This window comes from Zootoca vivipara, chromosome 3, assembly GCF_963506605.1.
Source record: "Zootoca vivipara chromosome 3, rZooViv1.1, whole genome shotgun sequence".
Taxonomy (NCBI): Eukaryota; Metazoa; Chordata; class Lepidosauria; order Squamata; family Lacertidae; genus Zootoca; species Zootoca vivipara.
Genome location: NC_083278.1, coordinates 37,477,132 through 37,504,901, shown reverse-complemented (window position 1 = coordinate 37,504,901; position 27,770 = coordinate 37,477,132). Strand labels below are relative to the sequence as shown.

General features: G+C 42.1%; 1 protein-coding gene across 1 annotated transcript in view; it reads right to left on the bottom strand.

Moving 5' to 3' along the window:
• The window catches only part of MEI4 (meiotic double-stranded break formation protein 4), a 49,068-nt gene that overhangs the window by 7,339 nt on the left and 13,959 nt on the right, over window positions 1–27,770 (bottom strand). The window contains 2 exon segments of the mRNA XM_060272277.1: window positions 12,836–12,900; window positions 12,903–12,960. Of these exon segments, the coding sequence (XP_060128260.1) occupies window positions 12,836–12,900; window positions 12,903–12,960 (123 nt within the window).

Sequence of the window (27,770 nt, the reverse complement as noted above, 5' to 3'; positions counted from 1 at the left end):
TCATGCAGACGTTAGATACTGCAGAAGTCTCTGGGGAACAAACCTTGTGAGCATGGAAAATCAAATTCTGAACAGAATATTAAGATTCTAAGTGAAATGACAGGCATCTGAAATATATGGGGTGGGAGTGGGGGAATAAATAGATTGAAATTCCTTAGAGGTGCAGCAGTCCAGGAACCGTATAGTTCAGAGTGGCTGAGAAATATTTTGCCAAATAAAATATGCAAGCAATTACTTCTTTTACTTTAAAAGGACATTGAGAAAAACTCAAATAGATTTTCCTAATCTAATTTCAAACCTGAAATGATTTGGTTTGTGATGGGGGCTAGGAGTGGAGAACCTTTCCTTCTTCTATTTCTCTATTAATTGGTTGATTGGTGATCCTGCAACTCTCATATATATATATATATATATATATATATATATATATATATATATCTGCATACTTTTAATTTTTTTCATATTAACCTACCTTAAAAGTACAAATTCAAGGTGCATCATGGGTCAGCCTCATTAAACCCTTGCAGTCTTATACTTGGAAATATTTCACCGATCTTGGTAGTTTTAACTACAGGGTATGTAGTTTAGTGATTAGACTAAAATTCCCCTTGCCTTTCTTGAAGGATAAGTGGCTTAACATTTCTCTCATTTACTGGCTAATCTGGGAGAGCAATGTTCAAAAAACATAACCTATAATGTTGTGCAAAACTGGTGCTGCTCTGGTGCAATTATATTTTGAGAACCAGAGTAAATTACGTTAATGTGGCATCGAGAGCAGTAAATTTCAGAATGTAATAACTCAGAAGGGAGTTCTAGGCAGTACAAGAAAAAATAACAGCTCAATAGTTCTCTTGCGCTGCTTGCCTTTCATTAAATACACCTAGCTACAGTGGACACCTTGGTTCTCAAACACCTTGGTACTCGTACGTTTTGGCTCCCGAATGCCCGCAAACCCAGAAGCAAGTGTTCCAGTTTGTGAATGTTTTTCAGAAGCCAAACGTCCAACACGGCTTCTGTTTGAGTGCAGGAAGTTCCTGCAGCCACGAGCTCCTGGAACGGATTAAGTTCAAGAACCAAGGTGCTATTGTACTTGGCTATCTATTTTGAAAAGCTCACCAGAGTAGCATTTATACAGCATCTTGGCTGTTGAATCTCTTTGCGGTGGTGGAACCAGCACAGGCACCCACAGATACACACCACACACTCTGTGATAAAAATAATTTAGTGTGTACACACTATTTTGCAAGAGGGTAAGAATTGCATCTGCGACTGAACCTTCGAAGTCCTTGCTTCACATGTTGCTCCTCCTTTTCATGTACAAAGGGCTTCAATGTGCCAGCCCAGGGGCACAGTTGGCAAGCGTCTTCCAGAATATATGAAGGAAGACAGTGTTAGCTAAACTTTGGAAGAGGAGAATCAGGCTCTCTCACAGATGTTTAAGCAAAGAAATCTCTGCACCTCCTTTTGCTAGGGTTCCTTACTTGCTCCAAGTAATTAAGCATGGAAATTATAAAACAACAACAAAATACTTAAATGATGAAATATGCAAATGGTGAAGCTCTCTCTCATAATTACACATTGACTTTGCCGGTCATTGTTCATTTCCTATAATTTGCTATTTTATATCAAACGTTGCAAAGGGAAATGCAGCTCATGCTGCTCAACAAGATTCTTCCATTTGTGGAGCGTAATTAAAACGTCTTTTGACACTGCAGCTTGACGGACCAAGTATATATAGTGCATGAACTCTATATTAGTACACCATTAAAAAGAAGTCAGTGCAGCACACCTCCGTGTCTACTGCTGAATGTGTGTAGATCAGGCATAGGCAAACTCAACCCTCTAGTTGTTTTGGGACTACAACTCCCATCATCCCTAGCTAACAGGACCAGTGGTCAGGGATGATGGGAATTGTAGTCTCAAAACATCTGGAGGGCCAAGTTTGCCTATGCCTGGTGTAGATGTAGATGAACAAGTGCTGTACACAGGATGTGTGACCGAGGTCTACATCCTTTTGGGACAAGAGAGTCTGTTCTCCCTTACAAAAGCAATCCCATTTCATTCAAAGATGGCAAAGAAAACTTTGGAGTTTGCATATATCAGAAGCATTATCTATTTGAAAACTAACATGCCAATTCCACATGCAGATAATTGACATTTTTTGCCTCTTAAAGCAATTACTTACTTCAGCTTGGGAGCTGGATTCTCCCCAGCTGAGCAGCTTGGATGTCAAGACCCCCTGTATGGAGGCAGGGGAGGTGCCAATTATAAAGAAATAATTTGAGATGCTACCTCTGCACTGGAGTGAATTCAAAAAATACATGGAAGTAATCCTCCTTATGGCATATATTTTTTAAAAGATGACGAGCAAAGACACAAGGTACAAACCATGGGTTATGATTTTCATAAAGTATTATCCTAACATGTTGAAACATAGCAGAGGAAATACGGGAGGGATTCATCACAGGAAATATGAGTGTAGGTTAGATGTTGCCAACCTGGTGTTGCAGAAATACAACTCCTATCATCCCTGGCCATTCGCTATGCTAGCTGGGACTGATTGCTGTAGTCCAAAACATCCAGGGGGCATGAAGTTGGGGAAAGGTGGTGCAGATTCTAAGGAGGCTAAACAATATCACTGCATGCCCTCCAACATTCCTCAGATGAATATAGGGACATTTCTCACTTCCCCCGCCCACAACAACTGACCCTCCTTGACCACCTGATTTTTTATCAGATTTCTTATCACCAATGGGACACAGCACACATGCCCTCCACCGTTCTGAGAAAACCTCTTTTATTTTATTTTATTCTTTGGTAGGATTACAATAAGAGAGACACACACTAAGGTGATGACTTTTTTACAACCTCATTTCCCTGTATCATAATTTGATGAGCTTTCATTAAAGATTAGATAAAATCTTACTTTCAAAGAGATTTGATTAAAAAAAAACCTCACGCACAAAATGATTTAAAAATTTTTATTTATCAGTTTTTTTTTACCATTTTTGAAGTCACTGTAAGCAGATATAAAATTGAGCCCAAGCGTTAGAGTCACATATATACAACATTATATAGGGTCATCAAACACACAAGGAAGCTTTTTTTAGCTGAAGTAACAGTATAGACGCCGCTAGAGGACGATGTTTTGCTACCTCTCCTGTAGGTTCTTTCCCCAGCATGTCTGGCAGGGTCTGCTGGCTGAGTTTTGAGGTGCCAAAAAGGGGCTTTTACCTTGTGCAGGTGTGACATTTGTATACCTTATGTTGCTAAGAACACTCCCCATTGTGGAATGTGGTGTTGTGTCCAAATTTGATATGAAATATATATAGAATTGTTAATACAATTTTATGAAATGGTAAAACGGCATACAAAAAAATTAAAAACGGTTTGTGCGTAACCTTTTTAAATATTTCAATGAATATACCTCATTTTAGTCATTAATAGGCAAAAGTTCATCCATTTGTGCTACAGGAAATAATTTTTGAGGAAAATAATCACCCTAACACACACCAACAAATTAATTTTAGAAAAGGGCAAGATTAGATGTAGTTGCACAAACCATTTAAAAAACAACAAGAAGACTTCTTGCGCCCCGTTCCCCCTTTCTTCATGCCCAGGGCAGCCCTGCCCTCGGCCAGCATCTCACAGCCAGTGCATCACATGGGAGCCTTGGCAAAAGCCTCTCCTCTTCCTTGTCTGCTCTCCAGCAGCTGTTAGGAGCTGTCCAAAGGATGAGGCCGGCAGCAGTGGCGATGGAGAGGTCATAGAGAGGCAACAGAATGCTCTCTCGCCACCACCACTTGGGACAAGCGCTGGCTCCTCATCCTCCCTGGGGAGGGGAATAGGGACATTCTGGGATCAAATCAGAAGCTGGGATAGCTTTTGTAATTCTGGGGCTGTCCCTGGAAAATCAGGACACTTGGAGGGTATGTCAGTGGCTAGCATGCCTTTGCTCCAAGGAACAATGCATTACACATCCTTTGACGTTTCCATATTTGTGGAGCTATGAGATAAATAATAGAACAACCCCAGCCCCCAGCCCCAGAAATTGTGTGTTGTTTTTTAGGAGAGAAAGAAATGCTCTTTTCAATTCATCCCACCCCCTACTGCCCTCAATAATCCTGCATGCCATACTTGAAAATATCACTTGAAACCTCCAGTTATTCCTCACTGACTCGCACACTGTCACACAAGCTTAGCTCACCCACCCAGTAGCTGGGCTGCAGGCTGTCCTGGGCTGATGTTGTGCTTCACCCTGGCCTGCATGACAGATGTCCCAAAATGACCCGAGTTGTGGCAAAGAGTGATGCTTCATTTGTCAGTTGGAGAACATGCTCTGGCCTAGTGCAAAGTCTGCTAGGCAAGTGAGATCGCCGGCCAACTTAGTGTTAACAGGGAAAATTCAATAGGAAAAAAGAATACCCCAAATTTTAATTTTTTAAAAAAGAATTATTGATAAAAAGACTAGATGGCAATGGATATATTCGTTACTCAGTGGTAAATAGCAGAAGCTTCTTAACAATAATAGTGCATCTCACATTTTTGTGAGGCTTCCTGAACAGAGGAAGTGAGGGATGAAGTGCCACATTTCCACTTCATAGCTGCCAAGTTATCCCTTTTTAAAAGGGATTTTCCCTTATGCTGAATAGGCTTCCTCGCGAGAAAAGGGAAAACTTGGCAGCTATGTTCCACTTGCTGGCTTGGAAATTGTGCTTGAGATTTTCCTGGTGAGCAATGGTCACAGCAGTGATAGAAAACAGTAAGCGAAGATTATTTATTCACTTCTTATTTAAAGTTTTTCTATGTTCGTTATCCAATATCACTACCATAAAATCAAACAGAAAAGAACAATGAAGTTATTCCAAATCTGAAACGGGCACTATATTTTCTTATGTTCCAATACACTTTTCATTTCTTCTACTAATTGCTTTATGTTTTTTGCAGCTGGTTCATTTTATTGCCATTACGATTTGTTTCTGCATCAAACAATCAAGTTGAAATACAGCTGATCTGGATATTGTTTGCCACATTTTAAAATTATTAATAGTTGTAACAAGTTCAAGTAACCTTTTTCTCAAGTATTTCCACTAAAAACAGCACTGTAATAAAGGCACGGTTGGTGTGCAATACTGTATTGTTGAAGCAGAGGATTTAAGGATAATTTTCCTCGTTTATCCCCAATTAAAATTCTATACTCCAGATCTAAAGCAAACTCATCCAGCTAAAAACCTTAAAATCTTATACTCATTAATGTACAATCAAGACTTTCTATCTTTTTATTCTTTGTGGAAAACTACAGCAGTCACAACATCGGCAGGGAGTCCTATAACGCAACTGTAGAATATTTTAGAATGATTAATCTGTTGCAGCAGTAAAAGTCTCCAAAAGGTTATTAATTAAAAGAACTAATCTTGCATTTTGGGACTGCACAAATAATTGCTAGTAAATCCAATACCGCAGCTCACCAATGGGAGTTTACTTTAATAACCTCTGAAAAGTATCTGACAAAGTTAATTGTGGTTCGGAATTGCCAATTTATGTAGAAGTAGCTAATAAAAAAGAATTTGTCTTATTTATCACCACTGCCCTAAAGCTGTATTAAAACCCTAGCCACAGTCAGTGTTTAGAACTGTCATTCTTTTGTACGGAAGTGGTTTGCACCTGTTCTATTCAATTATCACTGCTTCTTCCATCTTTCCTTCAGTCCATAGGCACCAGCTCCCAGGGGCCAAAGCACTTTCAGAGGCCCTGTGTGTGTGTGTGTGTGTGTGTGTGTGTGTATGTGTGTGTTTAGGGCAGCCAGGCCCCCAGAGGTGTAGCAAGGTCAGGTGGTACCTAGTGCAGATTTTTTTTTGTCAGCCCCCCTCAGGCGACTCCTTGGCCACTGGCCAAGCAGCGAAGATCCCCCCTTCCCCTGGCTCGCTGTAGGCTTGGGAGTCGCAGGCGGGGGTGCACCAAATGCCACCCCCTTCAGGATGACACCCAGTGTGGACCGCCCCCACCGCCCCCCCATTGCTACGCCCCTGCAGGCCCCTTCAGTGTTCAGAGGGTGTTAGGCTCTGGTTGAATGCTGTATGTCTGAATTGGAAAATAGGAAAGGAAAGGGGCAATATTTTCAGGGCTAAGAACAAATACAACACACACACACACACACACACCCCACTGCCCCTTACAAATTGCAAAAACCTGCTAGTTTTCACTTGCCCTTATACGGAACTATATTTTCTTATTCCTCTCCTGTTTTGAGCTTTTCTCTCTCCCCCCCCCCCCAATGCCTCATGGCCACCTCAAAACAGTAAAATGTGGAACAAGAACCAGAGGTAAACACTCTGAAGCCTAACATTCCTCCAGGGCTGACTTGAACATTCTCAAAGACTTCAAACGAATCTTGCTTTCATATATAATATAAAAAAAGTTGCGCTACGTTCTACAGTTGAACCTTGGTCGATCTCTTTTGCTTTCCAAGCAGGCAAGGTGAACCGGTTGCTGATGGCACGGCTGCCACATGTAACCTTGCTTTGTTTCCTGCAAATCAACACACATCTGTGCCTCTAAATCACAGTCCATTTATCTGAAGCAAAGGAAATGTTCTGTTGAGACTTTGATATGCAATTCTGTGTGAAAGTCTTTTCTGCAGCATTTTTGACAATCGCTTTTATGATATAAAATGAATCGAAGACCAGAAAGCGAGGGGGAACTTTGGGTGTTGGTTCTGCAGCTTCTCCTTTGGGGGGAGCAGAGAAAACTATCACTTTTCAGCAGCTGACTGTTTATATATTCTCCCTTGTTTGCCAGCATCACTTGCATTATTGCAGGGAGAGGAGTTTATTACTGTATACTGCAACTCTTAGATGAATAATTCTGACTATGGTTGTATATGCACAAAACTCGAATTGTAATCATTCCCTGGCTGACTGGCAGAAGAAAAAATTCCCCAAGGGACAATCTCAGCCTGGAAATTACCTCCCAACTCAAAAACATCTAAACTCTTAAAACGTTTGGATGTAATGATGATTTCAAACAATAATTTCTGAGGCAAGGCTCTCTGCAAATAATTTCCAGGAGCAAAATGCCCCAGGAGAATTGCAATGCAACAGGCTTAATCTACGGAACAATTGTAGTGATTGTTATTTAGGAAACAAATGAAGGCTGTTCATGCAAGACAGACTACCAATATAGCAATAGGTTGTTTGAAAGTTCTGAGGTCTATCAGGGATATAACAATGGTTTGGGCGCAATGATGGCTACCATTTTAGGAATGCAAAATCAATAGGATTGTGTTTTAAAATTCTTGCCTGTTTTTTCTTGGACGACCAGGTGTATGCCGAAAGCCAACTTGAGGCACCAGTCTGGGATCAATTTCTACATTTGACAGCTGCCATAACGATGAAGGATATATTCCCTTTCGTTTTAAATTTCATCAAGGTTAAATTAACGAACAGCAAATGCCGGCAGATTGCACACATATTCTTATAATAAGTAAAGAACTTTCTATGCCCAAGATGTTATCCATTTATTTTTTGCTATTTTAAAAATGGACAATACATTTAGGGGTTATAATTGTTCGACCTTATCGGGTTAGGAATGGCAAGGGGTTCTCTCTCCTTCCACTTAAACCAGTACACCAATAAAAGAAAATATTTTACCCAGAATAAGTGAACAGTGAAAATCACTGCTTTGGCCATTGTTAGCCATGTGAAATGAATACTTGCTTTCCTCTGGTGTAAGTCGCTGTCCACTGTGGCCATACATTATAAATGGAGGGCACTTTAATTTGCTTCTACCATGGTGTTTGCAGCAAATCCATTTAGAGCTATAAAATGAATGAGCATGAAAAAAGGAGGAAGCCACATTTCTCTGGAATAATTTGTTTTTGCAAAGAAGCAGGTATGTGGTATAATTAAGCAGGGATGTCAGTGAACAAGGCGGGGACCTGTAACAGGTGCATCTTAATTATCCATAACCAACAAAGATTAAGCAACAAGCAAATGATCCCCTGGACTAATGCCTGCATGAAATAGGCTGTGATTATTTGCACAAGACACAGCTGTCAGTTCTTAATGACAACTGAAGGGAAACAAACACCAAGCTGCATCCAATCATTTTAAGAAAGAGAGAAATGTGGAGGGAGAGAGGGAGGGAATCACCAGGGTGGGGAATTTAGCATACAGCCTTACTAGCTTATTTGGGGCAGATGTATACATCTGCCAGGGCAGCTTCCTTCAATCCAAGTCAGTGGTTTTCTTTAAGAAAAATAGGTGCTGGACCTCACCATGAAGTTGTTACAGTAAGTTGTGGGGCACCTCTCATTCCCCAGTGAGAATGAGAGCCAGTGTGGTGTAGTGGTTAAGAGCGGTAGACTCGTAATCTGGGGAAGCAGGTTCTCTTCCCTGCTCCTCCACATGCAGCTACTGGGTGACCTTGGGCTAGTCACACTTCTTTGAAGTCTCTCAGCCCCACTCACCTCACAGAGTGTTTGTTGTGGGGGAGAAAGGGAAAGGAGAATGTTAGCCGCTTTGAGACTCCTTCAGGTAGTGATAAAGTGGGATATCAAATCCAAACTCCTCCTCCTCCTCCTCCTCCTCCTCTTCCCCACCTCTCATTCTCTTATGAGAGATGGCTAGGGCTGCTTGGAAGGGCCCTCATGCAAATATGTGTGTGCATCACTATAGGCCTGGTTGGAAAGCTTAAAGCCTTCCTTTTGCTTAATGGCGACAGATTGAAGAAAAGGAAATAAGATTTGGTCGTGCCCCATATTTCACAGCTAGGAGCTAGGTGGAGTTATAGATCTTTTTAAAGAAGTGTAGGCTTGCACACTGAGCTGAACAATCCTAGAACAATAGGATTCAGAATCAGCAGTCTGATTGGTCCGCAGGAGCTACCCAATCCAACTCCAGGTGGGAGTGAATCCGCAACCTGATTGGCCTGCAGGAGCAGCCAATCAGGCGGCTGGCAGAAGTGAATCTGCAACCTGATTGGCCTGTAGGAGCAGCTAATCAGGCTGCAGGCAGAAGTCAATCCACAACCTGATTGGCCCACAGGTGTAGCCCTGAAGTAGCCAATCACGCAAGGCCCATTGTGTAAATAATGTATATAAGCAGATGGTTTTGGGGAAAGAGCCATTCTTCTCCTTGATGACTATGAGCTGAATAAAGAGCATGAAATTCACTCTCGACTCCGAGTATATTTCACACACGCTGGCCAACTTCCATTTTGGCTTGAAATGTTTGTTTTGCCCTTCTCCAAAGTACATAAAGTTTTCTATGGCTCGCCAGAAGTCAGACTGCAGACTTCATTTTCCACTATAACCCTGCCGTGGTAGTGCTCTTTTGGTGTGGTGTGTGTGTCAGACTCACAGCTGAAAATCCTCTAATTTTAATTATTTATAAATTGTATTTTTATTAACAACCAACAGGATGAAAGAAACTACCAAAGAGACTTGCACAATTCTTAAATACGGTTTGCTACAAAAGTGGTCTTTTGTATTGTCACCAGGTTTATTAATTGATGGTTCCCACTTTCCAAAGTTCTGGAATGCAAAGAGAATCAATGTGCAGCCCAGTTGCCTCTTCTGTTGCATTGCCAATAGATATCATGCCATTGATACAGCTGTATCTTGCAGATGAGTTATGTCTCAATGGAACATGTCATTAAAAAGCCCTAACACACATGCTCTCCTGAATGGAGAGCTACATTCTCACAGACTGTTGATTAAGAGATCCCTTCTCTTCATGAAATCCATTTCATTGCTTCTTCTGTTGAATAGAAAACACCTGAGTTTTCTGATTAAGGTGTCACCCTCAATTTCACCATGCATGAGAGCAGAGCAGCGAGCACCCACTCCTTGGCTGCACATAACTGTTTCTAATCCTGCTTTCTTTCCTAGAATGCCATAAAACTACTTCTTTGTATGAACAGTGAAGCTGTAAGAACCATTTATCATCCTCCTATGCTGGCTGCCTGCCACGATGCATTACTTTGTATATTTTTCCTTTAATCAACAGAAGTCATTGGCAGCCAAACCAGGCTGGGACCAACAACAGACAATATTATTGAAGAAACTCCTTCTGTGATCTTTGGATGAAATGTAGTGTATACTGCTGCTGCTGCTACTACTACTAATAAACCAAATTAACAAGGTGGGGGAATAAATATCTCAGATTAGAATACACACTTTATGTGTTAGAGTGCTAGATATATTGTTAATACAGTGAGCTACCAAATGAGAAATTAATTCTCTCTCTCTCTGCAGTTTAAGAGCTATCCATATCTGTAGTCATACCCATCCTCTGATAAGCATAATGGCCAGATTTGATTATATTATTAATATTTATTTATTTATTCAGTTTGTATACCACCCTTCATCCGATGATCACAAGGCAGTTCACAACATAAAAATACAAAATGAGAACATGAAATACATAATAAAACAAAAACAAGACAATAACCCCCTTCCCACAAACACGTTTAAAAGGTCATAGATTGTTTAATCAGCCAAAGGCCTGGCGATAAAGAAACATTTTCAACTGGCACCTAAAGATATATAATGCAAGTGTCAGGTGAGCCTCCTTGGGAAGAGCATTCCACAAAGGTGGGGCCACTGCAGAAAAGGCCCATTCTTGTGCTGCCGCCCCCTCCCCATGGACCTCTCATGGAGGAGGCACACCGACTAGGACCACAGATGATGGCCACAGGGTCTGGGTCGGTCCATTCTAGTTCTCCTGCTGCAGCAACTCATAGGAATTGTTCTATTTGAAGTCATGCTGTTAAGGTCACAGATGGAACATCTGACAAGACTGAGATGCTTCCCCATTGATTCCTTTCCCCTATGATGCTTTGAAACATCAGTTCTTAAATCTCTGTCTTCAGCAGTTGGGTTCTCAATGAGTACTTTATACCACTTGACATTTAAGGAAGCTGGCAGATACTTTCCCACTACGATTTCTTAGAGACCAATCTAGAGAAGGACTCCTCTATTAACCTGAAGATTGAGCACTCTCTGCATAGGTTCACTTTCTGGATATCCGCCTCAGTTGCTTCCACCTATTATGTGAATATGGTATGATCCACTGGCTACACTGAAGCACACAGAGAGGAACTCAGCGAAGTGCCATGGCCATTGTTCCGTCATTGCAAGCATTTCAGCTTGCCAGCTCCCTGCACATGCTATTCTTGGGATTCTCCTGACCCTCCAGACCCAACTTGCGGGGAGGTGCCTAGGATGCTAGAACAATGAGAGCTGGTGTAGCAGAGCAGCCACAAGAGTGAGCTGCGAGTCAGCAAATTAATGGTTCAAAGCAACCATGAATTCAAAATAAGTGACCTTAGGTGAGCTGCTATTTGCTCATTCTGACAGTCTAATTCTGTATATGTGTACTCAGACGTGTGTTTAATAGGGCTTATTCCCAGAATTGTATTTTTAGTTCCTGACAGCAATAAGTGGCACCTAATACAAGTCTACCTTATATGCCTGTTGTAAGGATTACTGAGATAATGCATACAAAATATTAGATTTGAATTATGCTGTATAAGTGCTGAGGGTGGTAGTCAACTACGTTTTATTCAGAGTGGTCCCATTGAAATTAATCGTAAGTTCGGTCAGAGGCTAATTCGGCATAAAACTTAGTTGAATGCCACCCTAACTAAATAAAACAAATAGCAACACACACAAAAACCTTCATGCAAAATCCTGTCATTCAAAGGTTCACTAAGAATCCATGCCAAAAATTAAAATTAAATGATAGATATAGCAAGCACCTTTAAACATCCAGCAACAATTCTACAAGTTGATAAGCCTAAATTAAGTAGGCTCATACTGACACAATACTACCCCCCCCCCAAGGTCTGGTGAATCTGAAATATTAAAATTCAATGCAAATAATTTTAGCCCCTTGAATTTTTCATTTATACGCATGCCATTTTAAACAGTGCTGGCTCCTGATCATGCATGACAATGCATGCAGCTGTTTAATGAACACAACTCTCCACGCATTGGGCAAAGGCCCAAAGTGATGAGCTAGGTGTCTGGTGGTATAGGAATTCATGCATGGACAATGCATGTAGAAGAGGCAGAAAAGGAAGTGGTAAGGTGCTGAACCACAGGAACAAGTGAGCTCTCCAAAATTTGGCTTGGACTGACTAGTTAGCCCCTCCCCTCCAACCCCCCCCCAAAAAAACCCCAACAACAACAACAAGAGGAGATTATTTTTTTGATCCCACCCCCACACCCCATTGCCCAGAAACCCCACAATGCTGAAGCACATTCCCCCTTACCTTTTAAAAGCTGTAAGGTGTGGTGCTGTGGGCAGCAAAGAAATTCCCTCCCTCCCTTCCTCTGACACTGCATGGATTAGCAATGTGTGCGTTGGCTCATAGGTTACATAGTTCCCCCCAGAGGTGCCAGCTTCTCCAGAGTATTAAGGGGGCAACGACGCATGACTTCCTAATGTTGTGAGAAGCCAGGGGGCAGAGCTGAACACCCTCTGAAAATTGAGGGGGACTTACTCCCTCAAAAACTACATGGGGGTCAAAACTGCCTTGGCCCCCAGGAGTTGGTGCCTATGGTTCCCTCAAAGACTGCTGCAAAGGGAGGAAGGCAGGTGGGAGGGGACGACAGGAAACCACTCTTTTCTCTCTATGGAATCTCCTGCCTATATAGACAATCCTGAAATATATTTACAAATCTGGTGATTTAAGCGCAGCTGGAAGTCGGAATGGAAGGCTCTCTTTTGGGCACCTTTAAACTTCAAGTACAATAGCTCTCCAGTGTCAAGGTGAAATCTATAACAGCTAAATCTTTATGACAGCAAAAAAATCTCAAGCACCACAGTACCTCATTGGCATGCTGCAACTCATCAGCAAATCGACTGACTTCTCCAAAGAGCAGAGATATTCTGAGTTTCTTAATACGCTGCATCATCCAGTCAGAACAAGGGCATGGGATAGAGATTCCTGCATCTAAAATGGAGAAGAAGAAAAACTATCAATAGGCTTCACATCATTAACCAGGAAAAAGTAGCTGTCAGTTAAGTAAGAAAATGTACTGATATCCTTAGAACATTTATGAAACATTCAAAAATGATGACATTCTCAGAGCGAGAGAAATAAAGGTAAGAGTAATAAGAAATACAAGTTAGGATTACTCCAAATATTCTCCTGACTTGGTTTTTAAGCAGGAAACAACTACAGGTATCTGGCCTGAGGGGGGAAGGAGAAGCATTTCCCAAAGTAGAGTTTAATTTTGAATATTTTTCTTTTTCAGTCCTGTTTCGTACAATCATTTTTCCTAGCTGATAGTGCAGGAAAGTCATTATAAAAATTCAGTTTCAGTGCTCTTCCCTCCTGTCAGGGTTGTTGTGACTACTCTTGAGTAACGACTCTCCACATGCTTGTCTTTCAGAAGTTTTTATTAGTGCATATTCTTTACAGTGAAGTGAGCTGCTGGTTTCATGTCTCATCAGTCCGAATCAGAATCCGGCACTGCCCCCTTTCGTGATCTGGACCAACATAAGAGCCGCGGGACTGCGAATCTCCTCCCCCTTAATTCCGGCATCGGGGGGGGGAAGGTCTGTGGCCCATCTGAGTCCCATCCTCTCTTTCCTCCTCCCTCTCTTCCTGCATGAGGAGCAGTGGCTCTTGGATGTTGCCAGAGCTCTGGCACTCCCTCTCCGTCTCCTGACCTTCCCCTTCCAACCCTTCGCTTTCATTACTGCTGGGAGATGGGCTGCTCTTGATGTGGGGGGCTGTTCCCTATAAGCCCTCCCCCTTACACCTCCCCTTCTAGGATTAGTCACGTTGGTGATCCCTGAGTGAATGTGTTGAAGAATCGCCACCCTAGGTAGTCAACTGGGTTTGGCTACAACAAAGAAAATTCAGAGAGAGCGACACAGAAGAACATGTGGCGACTTTTGAAGCAACTGCAGAAAAATTGTCAAAGGGTGCAGTGGGAATTTCGGCAGTTACTTTCGGCCACCTGGAAAAAAGTACTTTCATTTTAGCCCTAGTCCTAATTACAAGAGTGTGAGGCATGGATTCAGTACATAATCTACCTTAGCTAGATATTAAAGCATGCATATAAGAATTCTAGACAGTTCCAAATTAGTACCTCACGAGTCTTAGGGCATTAGACTTTCCTCTCCCTTTGTCCTGTGAGAAAGCCCCTTCTGAAAACTTCAAAAGTCATTTACATTTCAGCTTGGGGAGCTGCGTTTCAAAGATAAGTTCATAGGTTCAGCTGGACATGTACAAGCCCTGAGGCATGCCTAATGACCTCTCTGGAGTGTGACCACTATTTTATAGCAACAGCACCATCCATAATTCTTGTTTAAACCTTGGACATGTCCCAGATCGCCAGCTTCTTGCTCCATCAGCTTCCAGTTTTCATTTTTTAAAAAATCTGTTTCAATTGAAGTTTTCCCCCATGCTGTTCCCACTACTCATGTCAGATTTGTGTCTCATCTTATACACTTGGATTGTTCTGCCTTGCCAGTGGTTGAAGGAACAACACTTTTCATAGCTGAGAGAATATGAGCGTGAATAAACCATTGACTATATGGCTGGTGTGATGTGCAGCAATAGCACTGCTGGAACGGACAATAGTGTGTGTGTGTTTGTGTGTGTGTGTGTGTGTGTGTGTGATCCAGGAATTATTTTAATGAGCACGGTTTCTATCAAAGGTACAAAAGTTAAGCGAGTTGGTCCACCCTGCATTGTGCCTGCACAAACTGATTAGATTTTACCTACGTAACTGACTGTCAATACTTGGCATTTCACTGCTAAAGCAATTAAGTCTGTCAAGGAGTACGGTTCACAATAATACAATAATACAAAGTGTCAAAGTTCACAATATCACACGGAAGACTTTTCATATTAAATACATATATATATATTAGAATGCTGTTGCAGAGTACCTAGGCACTTTCCTGCTTTGAATTATGGTTTTATAGTCAAAGAATTTTTTTAAAAAAGGAAATCACATTTGAAAGATTAAAAAGATTTTGTGCTAAAATATTCCGTAATAATGCCTGGGGTCTATTCACATAATTCCTAGAGCTTTCAAAATGCAACATCTGTGAAAGAGGTACATTACAATTACAAATAAAGTAACCGAAAGAATACCTTTCACAGAAAAAATAATATTACCATTCACCTCCTCCTGATTCATCTATTTTAATTGTAAGACAAAAACATTAGCTAGTTTTTTTTTAAAAAATTAAATAAAACTTGCTAGTCTATTATCAAGTTTTAGGTTGGGGAAGCAAGCAAACGAGCAGCTTACATGAAAATGCTAAATTAGCCATAGTGAAGGAAGGCTTTTAGTTTCACTTTTTCTATCTCAATACCTTCAGGGGTATAGTGTGTACAAAGTTTCAGAAAGTCACAGGTTCACTATCCTTCATTTAAGGCTTTAGAAAGGTTAAAACCAGCGCTTCAAATTGTGCACAGAAACAAAATCCCCTTTCTCCGAAATCCTCACAGACCCTGTCTAGACTAGACCCTGCCAACAACATGGCTGCCATGTTCTGAACCAGCTGGTGTTCCCAAAGTCTGGATATTACTTAATTGTGGCAAGGTCAGCCTACAATGAAGCAGGCTCTACTGTTTATTTAATTTGGTTAGAAGTTAACAGTGTCATTAATAGTGGCATTAATAGTGTTACTTCCAAGAAATCATGGTTGAGGCAGGGAAACATGGATGGAATATCAACAAATTCAGCAGCTCTTACAAGTGTTCACAAACGTTCAAAGGGAGGAAGCAGAGGGCTGTGACAACTACAAAGCTCCCCTCATAGTTCACCTCATCCCATCTTGTTAAAAAAGAAATCCTGGCTCTGACCTTAATCCACCCTGCATCTTCACAGGGTTAGGGCCTTTTTCGCAATGTTAGTGTGTTCCTGCTGTGCAGCCACAAGCCTTCTGCTACTGTAGCCCAACACAGATTATCAGACTGAAAATGTGCCCAAAAATATTTGATTGATGTATTTAAAAATAGCTTTATATTTTTATCTATGCAGAAATAGAACATTTCAGCATGAAAGGAAAGCTAACTTTATACAGGGGGCGGGGGGCATTTATAGATTTTTTTTTTAATGATACAATTACAGAGTTCCCACTAACGCTAGTGTTTGATTACATGCCTAGAAGCAGAAGCTAAATGTTGTAATGGTAAGTCACGCCAACATTACCACAAGCAAATGTTTTGACTTGTACTTAAAACAGATGAAAAAGATTGCCGATGGGAAGAGTGCAAGGAGGATGGATGTATGGGAGGTTAAAGGAGTTTCTGTGCTCAGAACAAAACTAATCATGTTACATGCAATGTGAGAGATAGCAACTGAAACCAAACACAGTGGTACCTTGGTTCTCAAACGGAATCTGTTCCAGGAGTCTGTTTGACTTCCAAAATGTTCAAAAACCAAGGTGTGGCTTCTGATTGGCTGCAGGAGCTTCCGACACTCAAGCGGAAGCCGTGTCGGTGTCCGACGTTCAGTTTCCAAAAGACATTAAAAAACCGGAACACTTACTTCCACGTTTTCAGTGTTTCGGAGCCGATCTGTTCACCAAGTAAGCCGTTCGAGAACCAAGTTTCCACTATACTCAAGGGAACTTTTTTTCCTACATAAAATTCCAACTTTGGGGAAGGGGGAACTTAAATCTTTCTATGGCCTCTTCTTATTGCAGGGAAATGCAACTTGTGACCCACCAAGCCGAATGCAGCTTAGCGCCATGTATTGCGGCCCACCAGATGCTCAGTTCTCTCCCCCATTTTTGCACTCCTAGGCAGTTAAAAAGAGGACCAGGATATTGTCAAGGACCTGGAAGGCCAGAATTCATGACTGGTGAGTTGCTTTCCACTTGGTTGGCCACAAGTGGTAAAGAGGCCTGAGTTTTCAGCCGCCCTGGTCAGTGTGCTGACTTCTCGCCACACTAGCTTTCAGTGGGTGGCTGTGCAAATGCTGACAGCTTGACAGAGCACACAAGATAGCATTTACATGGCACCATAATCTGTTGGAAAGCTGTTCTCCTACTGGGATGTCAAAAGGCACCAAGTCTGGCACATGCTGCCACTGGCATTCCTTCCAAGCAACTGAGTGTATAACAACTCCAGCTGGAAGTCACTGTTGACTGACTGAAAACCGCAGCTGTCGCACATGGAAAGGGTCATGAGAATATGCCCTTCGGTGGGAAAAGGGCCAGCTCAGTCTCTTGAGCAGGAGAAGGCCATGCCAACAGTTCTGCCTGACTTAAAATCACAGAATACCTCTGATATTCACTTTTATTGTCACTTCCTTAAATAAACTTGCATGAAGACTATTTTAGAAATGTCTAATGAACACTACTACTTTGAAGGAGTTATTGCAGCCACTGCGAGTCCACCATGAATGGAGGGACAGCCAGACATTGTTTCTGAAGAGAAAGGGGAGGACTAAACCCCTGTGAAGTTAGCATGAAAGCAACAGGATAGCTCCCCAGCTTGGAAGTGCAATGGAGGAATGAAACATTAGCCTCACAGTTATGCTGGACCTCAGATTTACACATCATGTGTAAGAGACAAGACCCTCCCATTCCCCTTTCCATCTTGCTTATCAAGGTGAGCCTTCTGAGAGAGACTGGAGGTGGAGTGGTAGGCCCATGAATTCTCTTCTCTAAAGCAGGGCTGGAAAACCTTTGGCCCTCCAGATGTTGTTGGGCTTCCATTCCCATCAGCCTGAGACAGCATGACCAGAAATTAGGGATGATGGAAGATTTAGCAACACCTGGAGGGCCAAAGGTTCCTTAGCTCTGCTCTAAAGAAACACTGGGATTAGTTCACATCTTCTTATAAAGGCCCACTACGTACAACAAATGCTGATCCAAACTTCTAATAGCTGCTTATGATATTTCTATCCCACCTTTCTTCCAATGAGCTCAGGTGGTGTACACAGAATTATCCATCTTAGTATCTCAATAACAATATGGGGATGAGATTGTGTGACTGCTCAAGGTCATCCAGTGAGCTCCATGCTGAGCAAACATGTGAATCCAGGTTTCTCCATACAGATAGTCAGGCAACCCCAAACTGTGGCCCTCCAGATGTTTTGGCCTACAACTCCCATGATCCCTAGATAACAGGACCAGTGGTCAGGGATGATGGGAATTGTAGTTCAAAACATCTGGATGGCTGAAGTTTGGGGATGCCTGGTCTACATACAAACCACACTGGCTTTTCTACACTACAGTGGTCCTCAAGCATAATTAAGTCTACTTATTTGCACCATATTTCTAGTTTTGGCTCCCAAAACACATGGTCTACGTAGACTGATTTGATATGAATTATGATTAGCCAAATGGAGTGTAATAGCCTGTCAGAACAATGAATATAAGAAAAGAAGGTTCATTTCAAAAGAATTCAGGCCTTCTTATTCAGGTTCATAGGTCAAGCTAGGCAGCCTTCCCCAACCTGCTGTCCTCCAGATGTTGTGGAACACAATTGCCATCAGTCCTAGCCAGCACAGCCAAGGGTCAGGAATGAGGGTAGCTGTATTCCAAAACCTCTGGTGGACACCATGTTGGGGGAGAATGAGCTAGAGTGTCACCAGTGAAAATAGCCTCTTGTTTTATTCCTACAAAACTCAAAATATATAGCAAGAAAATCCCCACTCTCTTTACATTTTGTTCCTAGAGGGTCTATACGCAAATGGGATTCTCTGTTCATTCCACTGAATACCTTTTTTTGTTTCTCAGAAATGTGGTTCTTTAGGCTGTCACTCATCATTACCCGGAAAAGTTCCACTGAGACAGATATTAAAACACGATCTTGTGGAATTAATGAAGAAGGTTATCAGTCAAATGAAATCAAATCAGAAGAGCTTTAACTCCCCTTCTGTTTTCACACAGAGAAGAAAATGAACTGCAGGCAAATTTTTAATTGTTATGGACTAGACAAGATCAAGATGACAGACAAGGAGCACCACTGTGCAGGAAAAAAAAGACAGAGCCAAGGTTAACAATAAGTAAATCAGACATGCAGTCCCTAACCCTCTTTGTACTTAAATCCCAAGGATCACACTTTTCATTAAACAAATGATGCACCAAGACTCTTCAGCATTTTGCAGAACGGATTCAAGCACGTACTAGAATTGTAGGTTTGTGCATTAAAATGCACTGTCGTCCTAGCACAACAGATGGACTTGGGGCAGTTTGAAAAGTGATGGGAGAAACAAACCGTGAGCCTTAAGTCAAGACCCAACCTTGGCTACAGCTCGTAGTTTCTCTGAGGGAGACAAGCCGCAATCCTGGGTTTGAATATCATGCCAAGGCAAACCATAGCTTGGCTTCAGGCAACACAGCAGCAGGAGGACCAGGAGAGGAGTGAAGAGGCTGCAGTTTTTACTGCAAGGATCTGCACCCTCGTGTGTTTATCCTTAGCGATGGTTTGACTTAAGTGCTAAGTGTGAACCAGGCCACTTTGCATTCAGTGACACAGTAACTATAACAATAAGAATAACAAGAGCCATATACCGTACTTATGGCTTCTAAATCTCATAGCCAGTGGCGGAGCAAGTCGATTGGGCGTCTGGGGGCAAGACGCTCCAGCCAGGGCAGGACGCTCCGTGGGGCCTCTGAGGAGTCTGCCTGCCTCCTCCCATTTCGCCGCCCTACAGCTGAGGGGGAGGTGGCAGGCGGACTGTTTGGGGCAGTGCGGAGCCTGCGTGCATAAACCCCACAGTGAGTGCCACCCGGCATTTTGTCACCCCCCCCAGTGGTGACACCTGGGGCAGACTGCCCCCACTGCCCCCTTCCTCCGCCCCTGCTTATAGCACTTGTGCTGTGATGTTACCAAGTTTCAGTTATTATTTCAGCAAACCGAATCAAAATTCTGAACCTTTAGGACTATTAATTTCAGGACTGTTATCTAGGTGGCTGACTGCCTGGATGTCTCATCTGGTGAGATTATATTTAACCCATCATCTGCCAATGACCAACCCATTCTGTTACATCCATTGAAATTATGTGGGAACTCGTTACACAGATTAAGCCATCCATACTAGTCCACATATATAAAATATGAGTGGCTTCTTAATTGGGCAATTTGCCTTCTGGTCTAATAACACGAGGAGAGAGAGATATCATCAGATCATCCCTAGGTTTAAAGCAAAATATTGTTCATGAATTCTAGCTAAAATGGGCCTGTGGACGTAGCTAAATGACAAGACCAAGGTGACTCCTCCCAATTTCCAGACTCTACAGTAAACACAGAGTGGAGCTCTCAAAGGGTTCACACAATGTAAAGGTCATAGGAGCCAACTCCTCGGGGCAGTGGGGGCTTCGGCCCCCACAGTAAAATATTTAATAAAATGGCCAAAATATTTAAAAGTTCTGCATCTGATGGGCATCCCTTGCCAGGGATGCAAGTAGGCAAACAAACACCATCAACTTCAGAACTTGCACTGATCTCCTTAGCAGAAGCGATACAAAATTGGAGTGATGTAGCTTCCAATTACCATCCCTCTTTAAAATCACATTTGCAAGAAAACAGTTGAAAACTGCTGAAATTAAAGCATGTGGGAAAAACCTAAAGGGTATTTCCAATGTTTCGTTCAAATCAACCAACTACAGTACTAATACCGTATAAATATGGCTACTTCAGAGAAAGAGAACAATCAAAGGAGGAATTTTATGTTAGCGCTTTGGAGAAAGAAAAGCAGGTGGCTAGAAACGATAAAAAGGTAGCATTTTACAGGGAATAGTCTGATGCAGTACAAAGTATGTGGGTGTCCCTATTTGTGCATTTTTGGTAAAAATGTGGCAATAATTTGCAAAATAATACACTAATTCAATGAGCTGTACAGCACACTGAAGATGTTTGTCCAGTACTTGATAATGAGCAAGCTTCACATCCCAGTTGTAAGGAGGGGAGAGCACTACTGTAAATACATATCAAATATTCACAAAATAATCATCTCAAGCAGAAAAAGGACAAAGAGAACATATTGGAAATGAAGATGAATTCAATGGTGCTTATTTAATAAATCCGTTTTCCAGGGAGTGGGGGTTTTTGTTCTAGTTTTAAACACTACTACTAGGGCAAATTACTATATTTCAGGCCATCGGAAAAGAGTGATATTTATGAATAATTCATCTAAAAATTAGCTTTCTCTGAATGCATTAAGCAGCCTCTCTTGATAAGGGTGATCTGAAATTGAAAGAATCAGCAAGTATTTTTAAAGGCAGGGGCATATGAATGCCAATAGTGATCCTGTTTCTACTATTCACAGGTCTTTGTGTTATTTATAGCTATGCAAATTGAGTTGTTTTCTTTCATCTGAAAAAGGGACCACATGCTTGAATAACAATAATAAATACTAACATATTAACGAACCAAGTAACATTAGTGCCAAAAAAAAGGCAACAAGCAGAAGAAAAAAGGAAAGACTTCAGGAACTGTATCTGCACTAGTATCCAAAGTGCATCCATAGAGTCCACCAGACTTTGGGGGCCTCTGGGTGAAACTTGGAAATCTAAGAACTGATAATGGGCAGTAAAATTGTGGTGCTGCAGTTCCTGTTGAAGTAGCTCCATTAGGAGGCCATTTCAAAGCCCAAAACAGGCAACGCCCAGAATTTTCCTTCCTTTCTCACTTCCCCAAAACAGGCAACACAAACACACACACACACACACACACATGAGTGAGAGAGAGAAAGAATGGGAGGGCTCTCCTTTGCTGGGGGTATTCGTTATTAATTCAATGGTCTGTTTGCCTGAGCTTGAGTCTGGACCAGGGATTCTGAGCCCCTGATTCGATAAATGATATCCAATCACAGAACATTTCAAGATTTGGGCCTCTGCCATTGGCCCTTAAACTCTGAGTCATGATTCGCAGCTTGGAAGTTTAGACAGCCAATCGCATTGGGAGTGGGAGTTGCCCAGGACTTCAGAAATGTATATAAGCAGTTGCTTTGCCCCTGTTGTCCAGTTCTGTTAGTTCAGTAAAGGTTCTTGCTGTTATCACTTTGTCTTGCCTCATGGGAACCCACCTACACTTCAGTATTTATGTGGTGGCCACAATCTATCAAGAATGTTATGCTTGGATCCTGCATTGTAGTCCCTGTGTTTATTTAGCAGCATCCTGTACTAGATGACCTCTGAGGTCAATGATTATGGGGCCACACTAGTACCTTAACCGGGGGGTGGGGATGACGACCCGTGTTTGTCACATTTAAAACTCCTTCAACATTATGATCTTTTCCCTCCCTGCACACCAGATCACAGTCTCACTTTTCTTTTCACATTGTTTTCTCTTTTGGCATTTGCTCTACTCTCTGAATCTGCTGGTCCTCCCCTGTCCCCAAACACTCCGTTTCCGCACTCCCTGGGTCTCTAGCCATCCTCATTCATGTCTCCAAACTGGATTTTTGTGCTAGTCAGAAAGGAAGGCTTTTAAAGCATTTCCCACACATTATCTGTTTTAATCAGGTTTTAATTGGGTGCTTTAGAAATGCATTTTTAACTAATTGTTACACACACAGAGCCTTTGGGACCTACCCACAATTAAAAGCCTTAAAATCCCCGTTTCGGAAAAGAAAGAAACAAGGACTGTAGAGAAAGATCCTAATAAAAAAGGGCTCTCTAATGAGCCAACCCCTTCATGGATCAATGCCTTGTCGTGGCGAAGGGGCTTGAATAACTCAGAGAAGCTATGAGCTATGCCATGCAGGGCCACCCAAGATGGACAGGTCATAGTGGAGAGTTTTGACTAAACGTGATCCACCTGGAGAAGGAACTGGCAAGCCACTCCAGTATCCCTGCCAAGAAAACTCCATGGACAAAGACAGCAGGCATATAAAAGTTATGACGCTGGAAGATGAGCCCCTCAGGTCGGAAGGCGTCCAACATGCTACTGAGGAAGAGCGGAGGACAAGTACAAGTAGATTCAGAGCTGATGAAGCGGCTGGGCCAAAGCCGAAAGGACGCTCAGTTGCGGATATGCCTGGAAGCGAAAGGAAAGTCCGATGCTGTAAAGAAAAATATTGCATAGGAACCTGGAATGTAAGAACCATGAATAGAGGTAAGCTGGATGTGGTCAAAAATGAGATGACAAGAATAAATATCGACATCCTGGGCATCAGTGAACTAAAATGGAAGGGAATGGGTGAATTCAGTTCGGGTGACTATCATATCTACTACTGTGGGCAAGAATCCTGTAGAAGAAATGGAGTGGCCCTCATAGTCAACAAAAGAGTGGCAAAAGCTGTAATGGGATGCAATCTCAAAAATGACAGAATGATCTCGATACGAATCCAAGGCAGACCTTTTAACATCACAGTAATCCAAGTTTATGCACCAACTACCGGTGCTGAAGAAAGTGAAATTGACCAATTCTATGAAGACCTACAACACCTTCTAGAAATGACACCAAAGAAGGATGTTCTTCTCATTACAGGGGATTGGAATGCTAAAGTAGGGAATCAAGAGATAAAAGGAACAACTGGCAAGTTTGGCCTTGGAGTTCAAAATGAAGCAGGGCAAAGGCTAATAGAGTTCTGTCAAGAGAACAAGCTGGTCATCACAAACACTCTCTTCCAACAACACAAGAGACGACTCTACACATGGATATCACCAAATGGGCAGCATCGAAATCAGATTGATTATATTCTCTGCAGCCAAAGATGGAGAAGCTCTATACAGTCAGCAAAAACAAGACCTGGAGCTGACTGTAACTCAGATCATCAGCTTCTTATAGCAAAATTCCAGCTTAAACTGAAGAAAGTAGGAAAAACCACTGGGCCAGTAAGATACAATCTGAATCAAATCCCTTATGAATACACAGTGGAAGTGAGGAACAGGTTTAAGGATTTAGATTTGGTGGACAGAGTGCCTGAAGAACTATGGATGGAGGCTCGTAACATTATACAGGAGGCAGCAACGAAAACCATCCCAAGGAAAAGGAAATGCAAGAAGGCAAAATGGCTGTCCAACGAGGCCTTACGAATAGCGGAGGAGAGGAGGCAAGCAAAATGCAAGGGAGATAGGGAAAGATACAGGAAACTGAATGCAGATTTCCAAAAAACAGCAAGGAGAGATAAGAGGGTCTTCTTAAATGAGCAATGCAAAGAAATAGAGGAAAACAATAGAATGGGGAAAACCAGAGATCTGTTCAAGAAAATTGGAGATATGAAAGGAACATTTCGTACAAAGATTACCATAATCAAGGACAAAAGTGGTAAGGACCTAACAGAAGCAGAAGACATCAAGAAGAGGTGGCAAGAATACACAGAGGAATCATACCAGAAAGATATGGAGGTCTCCTACACCCCAGGCAGTGTGGTTGCTGACCTTGAGCCAGACATCTTGGAGAGTGAAGTCAAATGGGCCTTAGAAAGCACTGCTAATAACAAAGCCAGTGGAAGTGATGATATTCCAGCTGAACTATTAAAAATTTTAAAAGATGATGCTGTTAAGGTGCTACACCCAATATGCCAGCAAGTTTGGAAAACTCAGCAATGGCCAGAGGATTGGAGAAGATCAGTCTACATCCCAATTCCAAAGAAGGGCAGTGCCAAAGAATGCTCCAACTACCGCACAATTGCGCTCATTTCACACGCTAGCAAGGTTATGCTTAAAATTCTACAAGGCAGGCTTAGGCAGTATGTGGACCGAGAACTCCCAGAAGTGCAAGCTGGATTTCGAAAGGGCAGAGGAACCAGAGACCAAATAGCAAACATGCGCTGGATTATGGAGAAAGCTAGAGAGTTCCAGAAAAACGTCTACTTCTGCTTCATTGACTATGCAAAAGCCTTTGACTGTGTCGACCACAGCAAACTATGGCAAGTTCTTGAAGAAATGGGAGTGCCTGATCACCTCATCTGTCTCCTGAGAAATCTCTATGTGGGACAAGAAGCTACAGTTAGAACTGGATATGGAACAACTGATTGGTTCAAAATTGGGAAAGGAGTACGACAAGGTTGTATATTGTCTCCCTGCTTATTTAACTTATATGCAGAATTCATCATGCGAAAGGCTGGACTAGATGAATCCCAAGCCGGAATTAAGATTGCCGGAAGAAATATCAACAACCTCAGATATGCAGATGACACAACCTTGATGGCAGAAAGTGAGGAGGAATTAAAGAACCTTTTAATGAGGGTGAAAGAGGAGAGCGCAAAATATGGTCTGAAGCTCAACATCAAAAAAACCAAGATCATGGCCACTGGTCCCATCACCTCCTGGCAAATAGAAGGGGAAGAAATGGAGGCAGTGAGAGATTTTACTTTCTTGGGCTCCTTGATCACTGCAGATGGTGACAGCAGTCACGAAATTAAAAGACGCCTGCTTCTTGGGAGAAAAGCAATGACAAACCTAGATAGCATCTTAAAAAGCAGAGACATCACCTTGCCGACAAAGGTCCGTATAGTTAAAGCTATGGTTTTCCCAGTAGTGATGTATGGAAGTGAGAGCTGGACCATAAAGAAGGCTGATCGCCGAAGAATTGATGCTTTTGAATTATGGTGCTGGAGGAGACTCTTGAGAGTCCCATGGACTGCTAGAAGATCAAACCTATCAATTCTTAAGGAAATCAGCCCTGAGTGCTCCCTGGAAGGACAGATCGTGAAGCTGAGGCTCCAATACTTTGGCCACCTCATGAGAAGAGAAGAATCCTTGGAAAAGACCCTGATGTTGGGAAAGATTGAGGGCACTAGGAGAAGGGGACGACAGAGGACAAGATGGTTGGACAGTGTTCTCGAAGCTACGAACATGAGTTTGACCAAACTACGGGAGGCAGTGCAAGACAGGAGTGCCTGGCGTGCTATGGTCCATGGGGTCACGAAGAGTCGGACACGACTAAACGACTAAACAACAACAATGAGCCAGCTCTCATGTATTAAGAAATTTAAAATTAGAAATAGCAAGTCAATTCACAGCACCTCCTTGTTATTGTCAATTACAGCTCTCTGGTCCTCAAAAGAGTTTTAACAACTCTGGGTTTGTCACATCTCTTTCAGGTAACCATTAGCTGCTCCTGTAACAGAAAATTAATTTGCAAGCTAGTTCTTTGGCTTGGCAGTTTCAAAGATTAGAGAGTTCCAAGTTTTGGCCTGTAAAGACAGCAAGCAGGTTTCTTCAGGAAACTTTTGCCATGAAGCAGCTGGAAAGGCATGCTAACTTGCATACAGTGTCCATGACCTCGGCTGCTTCCAGGTGACCTGTTTATTGAGCATTCACCCCAGTTTCTTTGCACAAGGTTTGTGGGGAGGTATGGCGACAGCAACTATTTATTGAGTGTTCATTCTGCTTTGTTTGCAGGGAGGTGATATGATGTTGCATCAAGCAGCTGTTACCCCCTCCCACTTTCCTGCGCATTTCACCATCACGACAAAAATTCTGCTTTGTGGAGCAGGGGAAGCAGGGTTGTGGCACAAGAGCACCAAATCAGCTTTGCTTGCACATCCTGAATTTGCCAGTGTGTGCCTTGAATTCCACCTGAGAACAGTGACATCAAAAAACAAAGAATATAACATTGGACTGTTTTCGCCTTGCATCATGTTATTCTTAAAATGCCATTGCTGTATTTGAAATGATGCTTTTGGGGGCGATGATGCTTGTGCAAGAAAGTTTGCAACTTTCCCATTTGTGTGTTTTTCAAATGACACATGTATTTTTACCTTTCAGAAGTGTGCACATTAACGGTGCACGTGAAAGGCTTCTCTATGATTTACATGCTCAATGCTGGTGATCGTACCTGTTGTGAGTATAGCAAGGCTGGGTTATTGATGCCATTACTTATTGCACATTGACTCACAGACTTTATCACTTGAGAGGTAGCTTTGAACACAAAGTTTTCCCATATAGGTACACTGAGAGATTCCCGTCAAACCAGATGTGGCATTACTTACATGAATATATTTAAGGTGGGTTTGGGGTTTTGATTTTGTAATACAAATAGCAGCCATGAGGAAGCCTGATGGGGAAGGCAGAGCTTAACACATACTCTCTCAAATAGCAACTTCCAAGAGATGATTTTGTCTGACCATGGCACGGAGAGTTATGTTTTCTTCCCTCCTGGTGTCCAGATGTTAATTTACATTTGTGCAATTAATGCCATGTCTAGCTACACTCTGAACCTACAGCTTTGCTACTGAAGACCTGCCACTGTATATATTTTATTTGTAGCCTGCGTTTCTTCCATCTTTAAAGCTCGATGGCATACACAGGGTTCTCAGGCTATTTCCTTCCAGACACTGAACAGTCCTGCGAAGCTTCGGCAAGGCAGCCGCATTGTGTGCCTTGGGTCTCATTGCTTTGGGAAACCGGCTTATAAATTCCAGTGACAGGTATGGAGAAAACCATTTGAACAGAAATGAAGTCAAAAATTAAAATAAACTCTGCTGGTCTCTCAAGGCCCATTATGCACTCTCTCGTTATTATATGATAACGCCAGAGACTGTTTTTAGATCTAGTGCTCTTCAAGGTAATGATCGCTATTTGGATTGTACTGTTGTCTCTAATAAAAAGGCAGATGGGTAGAAAACTCATTTAAGTTTAATACAATTAGCAGGCTGTAGGCATTTGTGATCCCTTTCCAGCTCTCCCTGCGTGTTTCCAAATAATAGTCCAATAAATTTTGAATGTTTTTTAGTTGGTGCCACTGTTCTGTCATCTTATATATTCTTAAAGGCTGATCAGAATGTGCCTGACTTTCTCAGTCATACCCATAAATCCTCTTGAGACTCAATTAATTTAAAGCAATGGAAGCTCAGTGGCTTTCAACTTAAAAGGCACTGGAGAGAC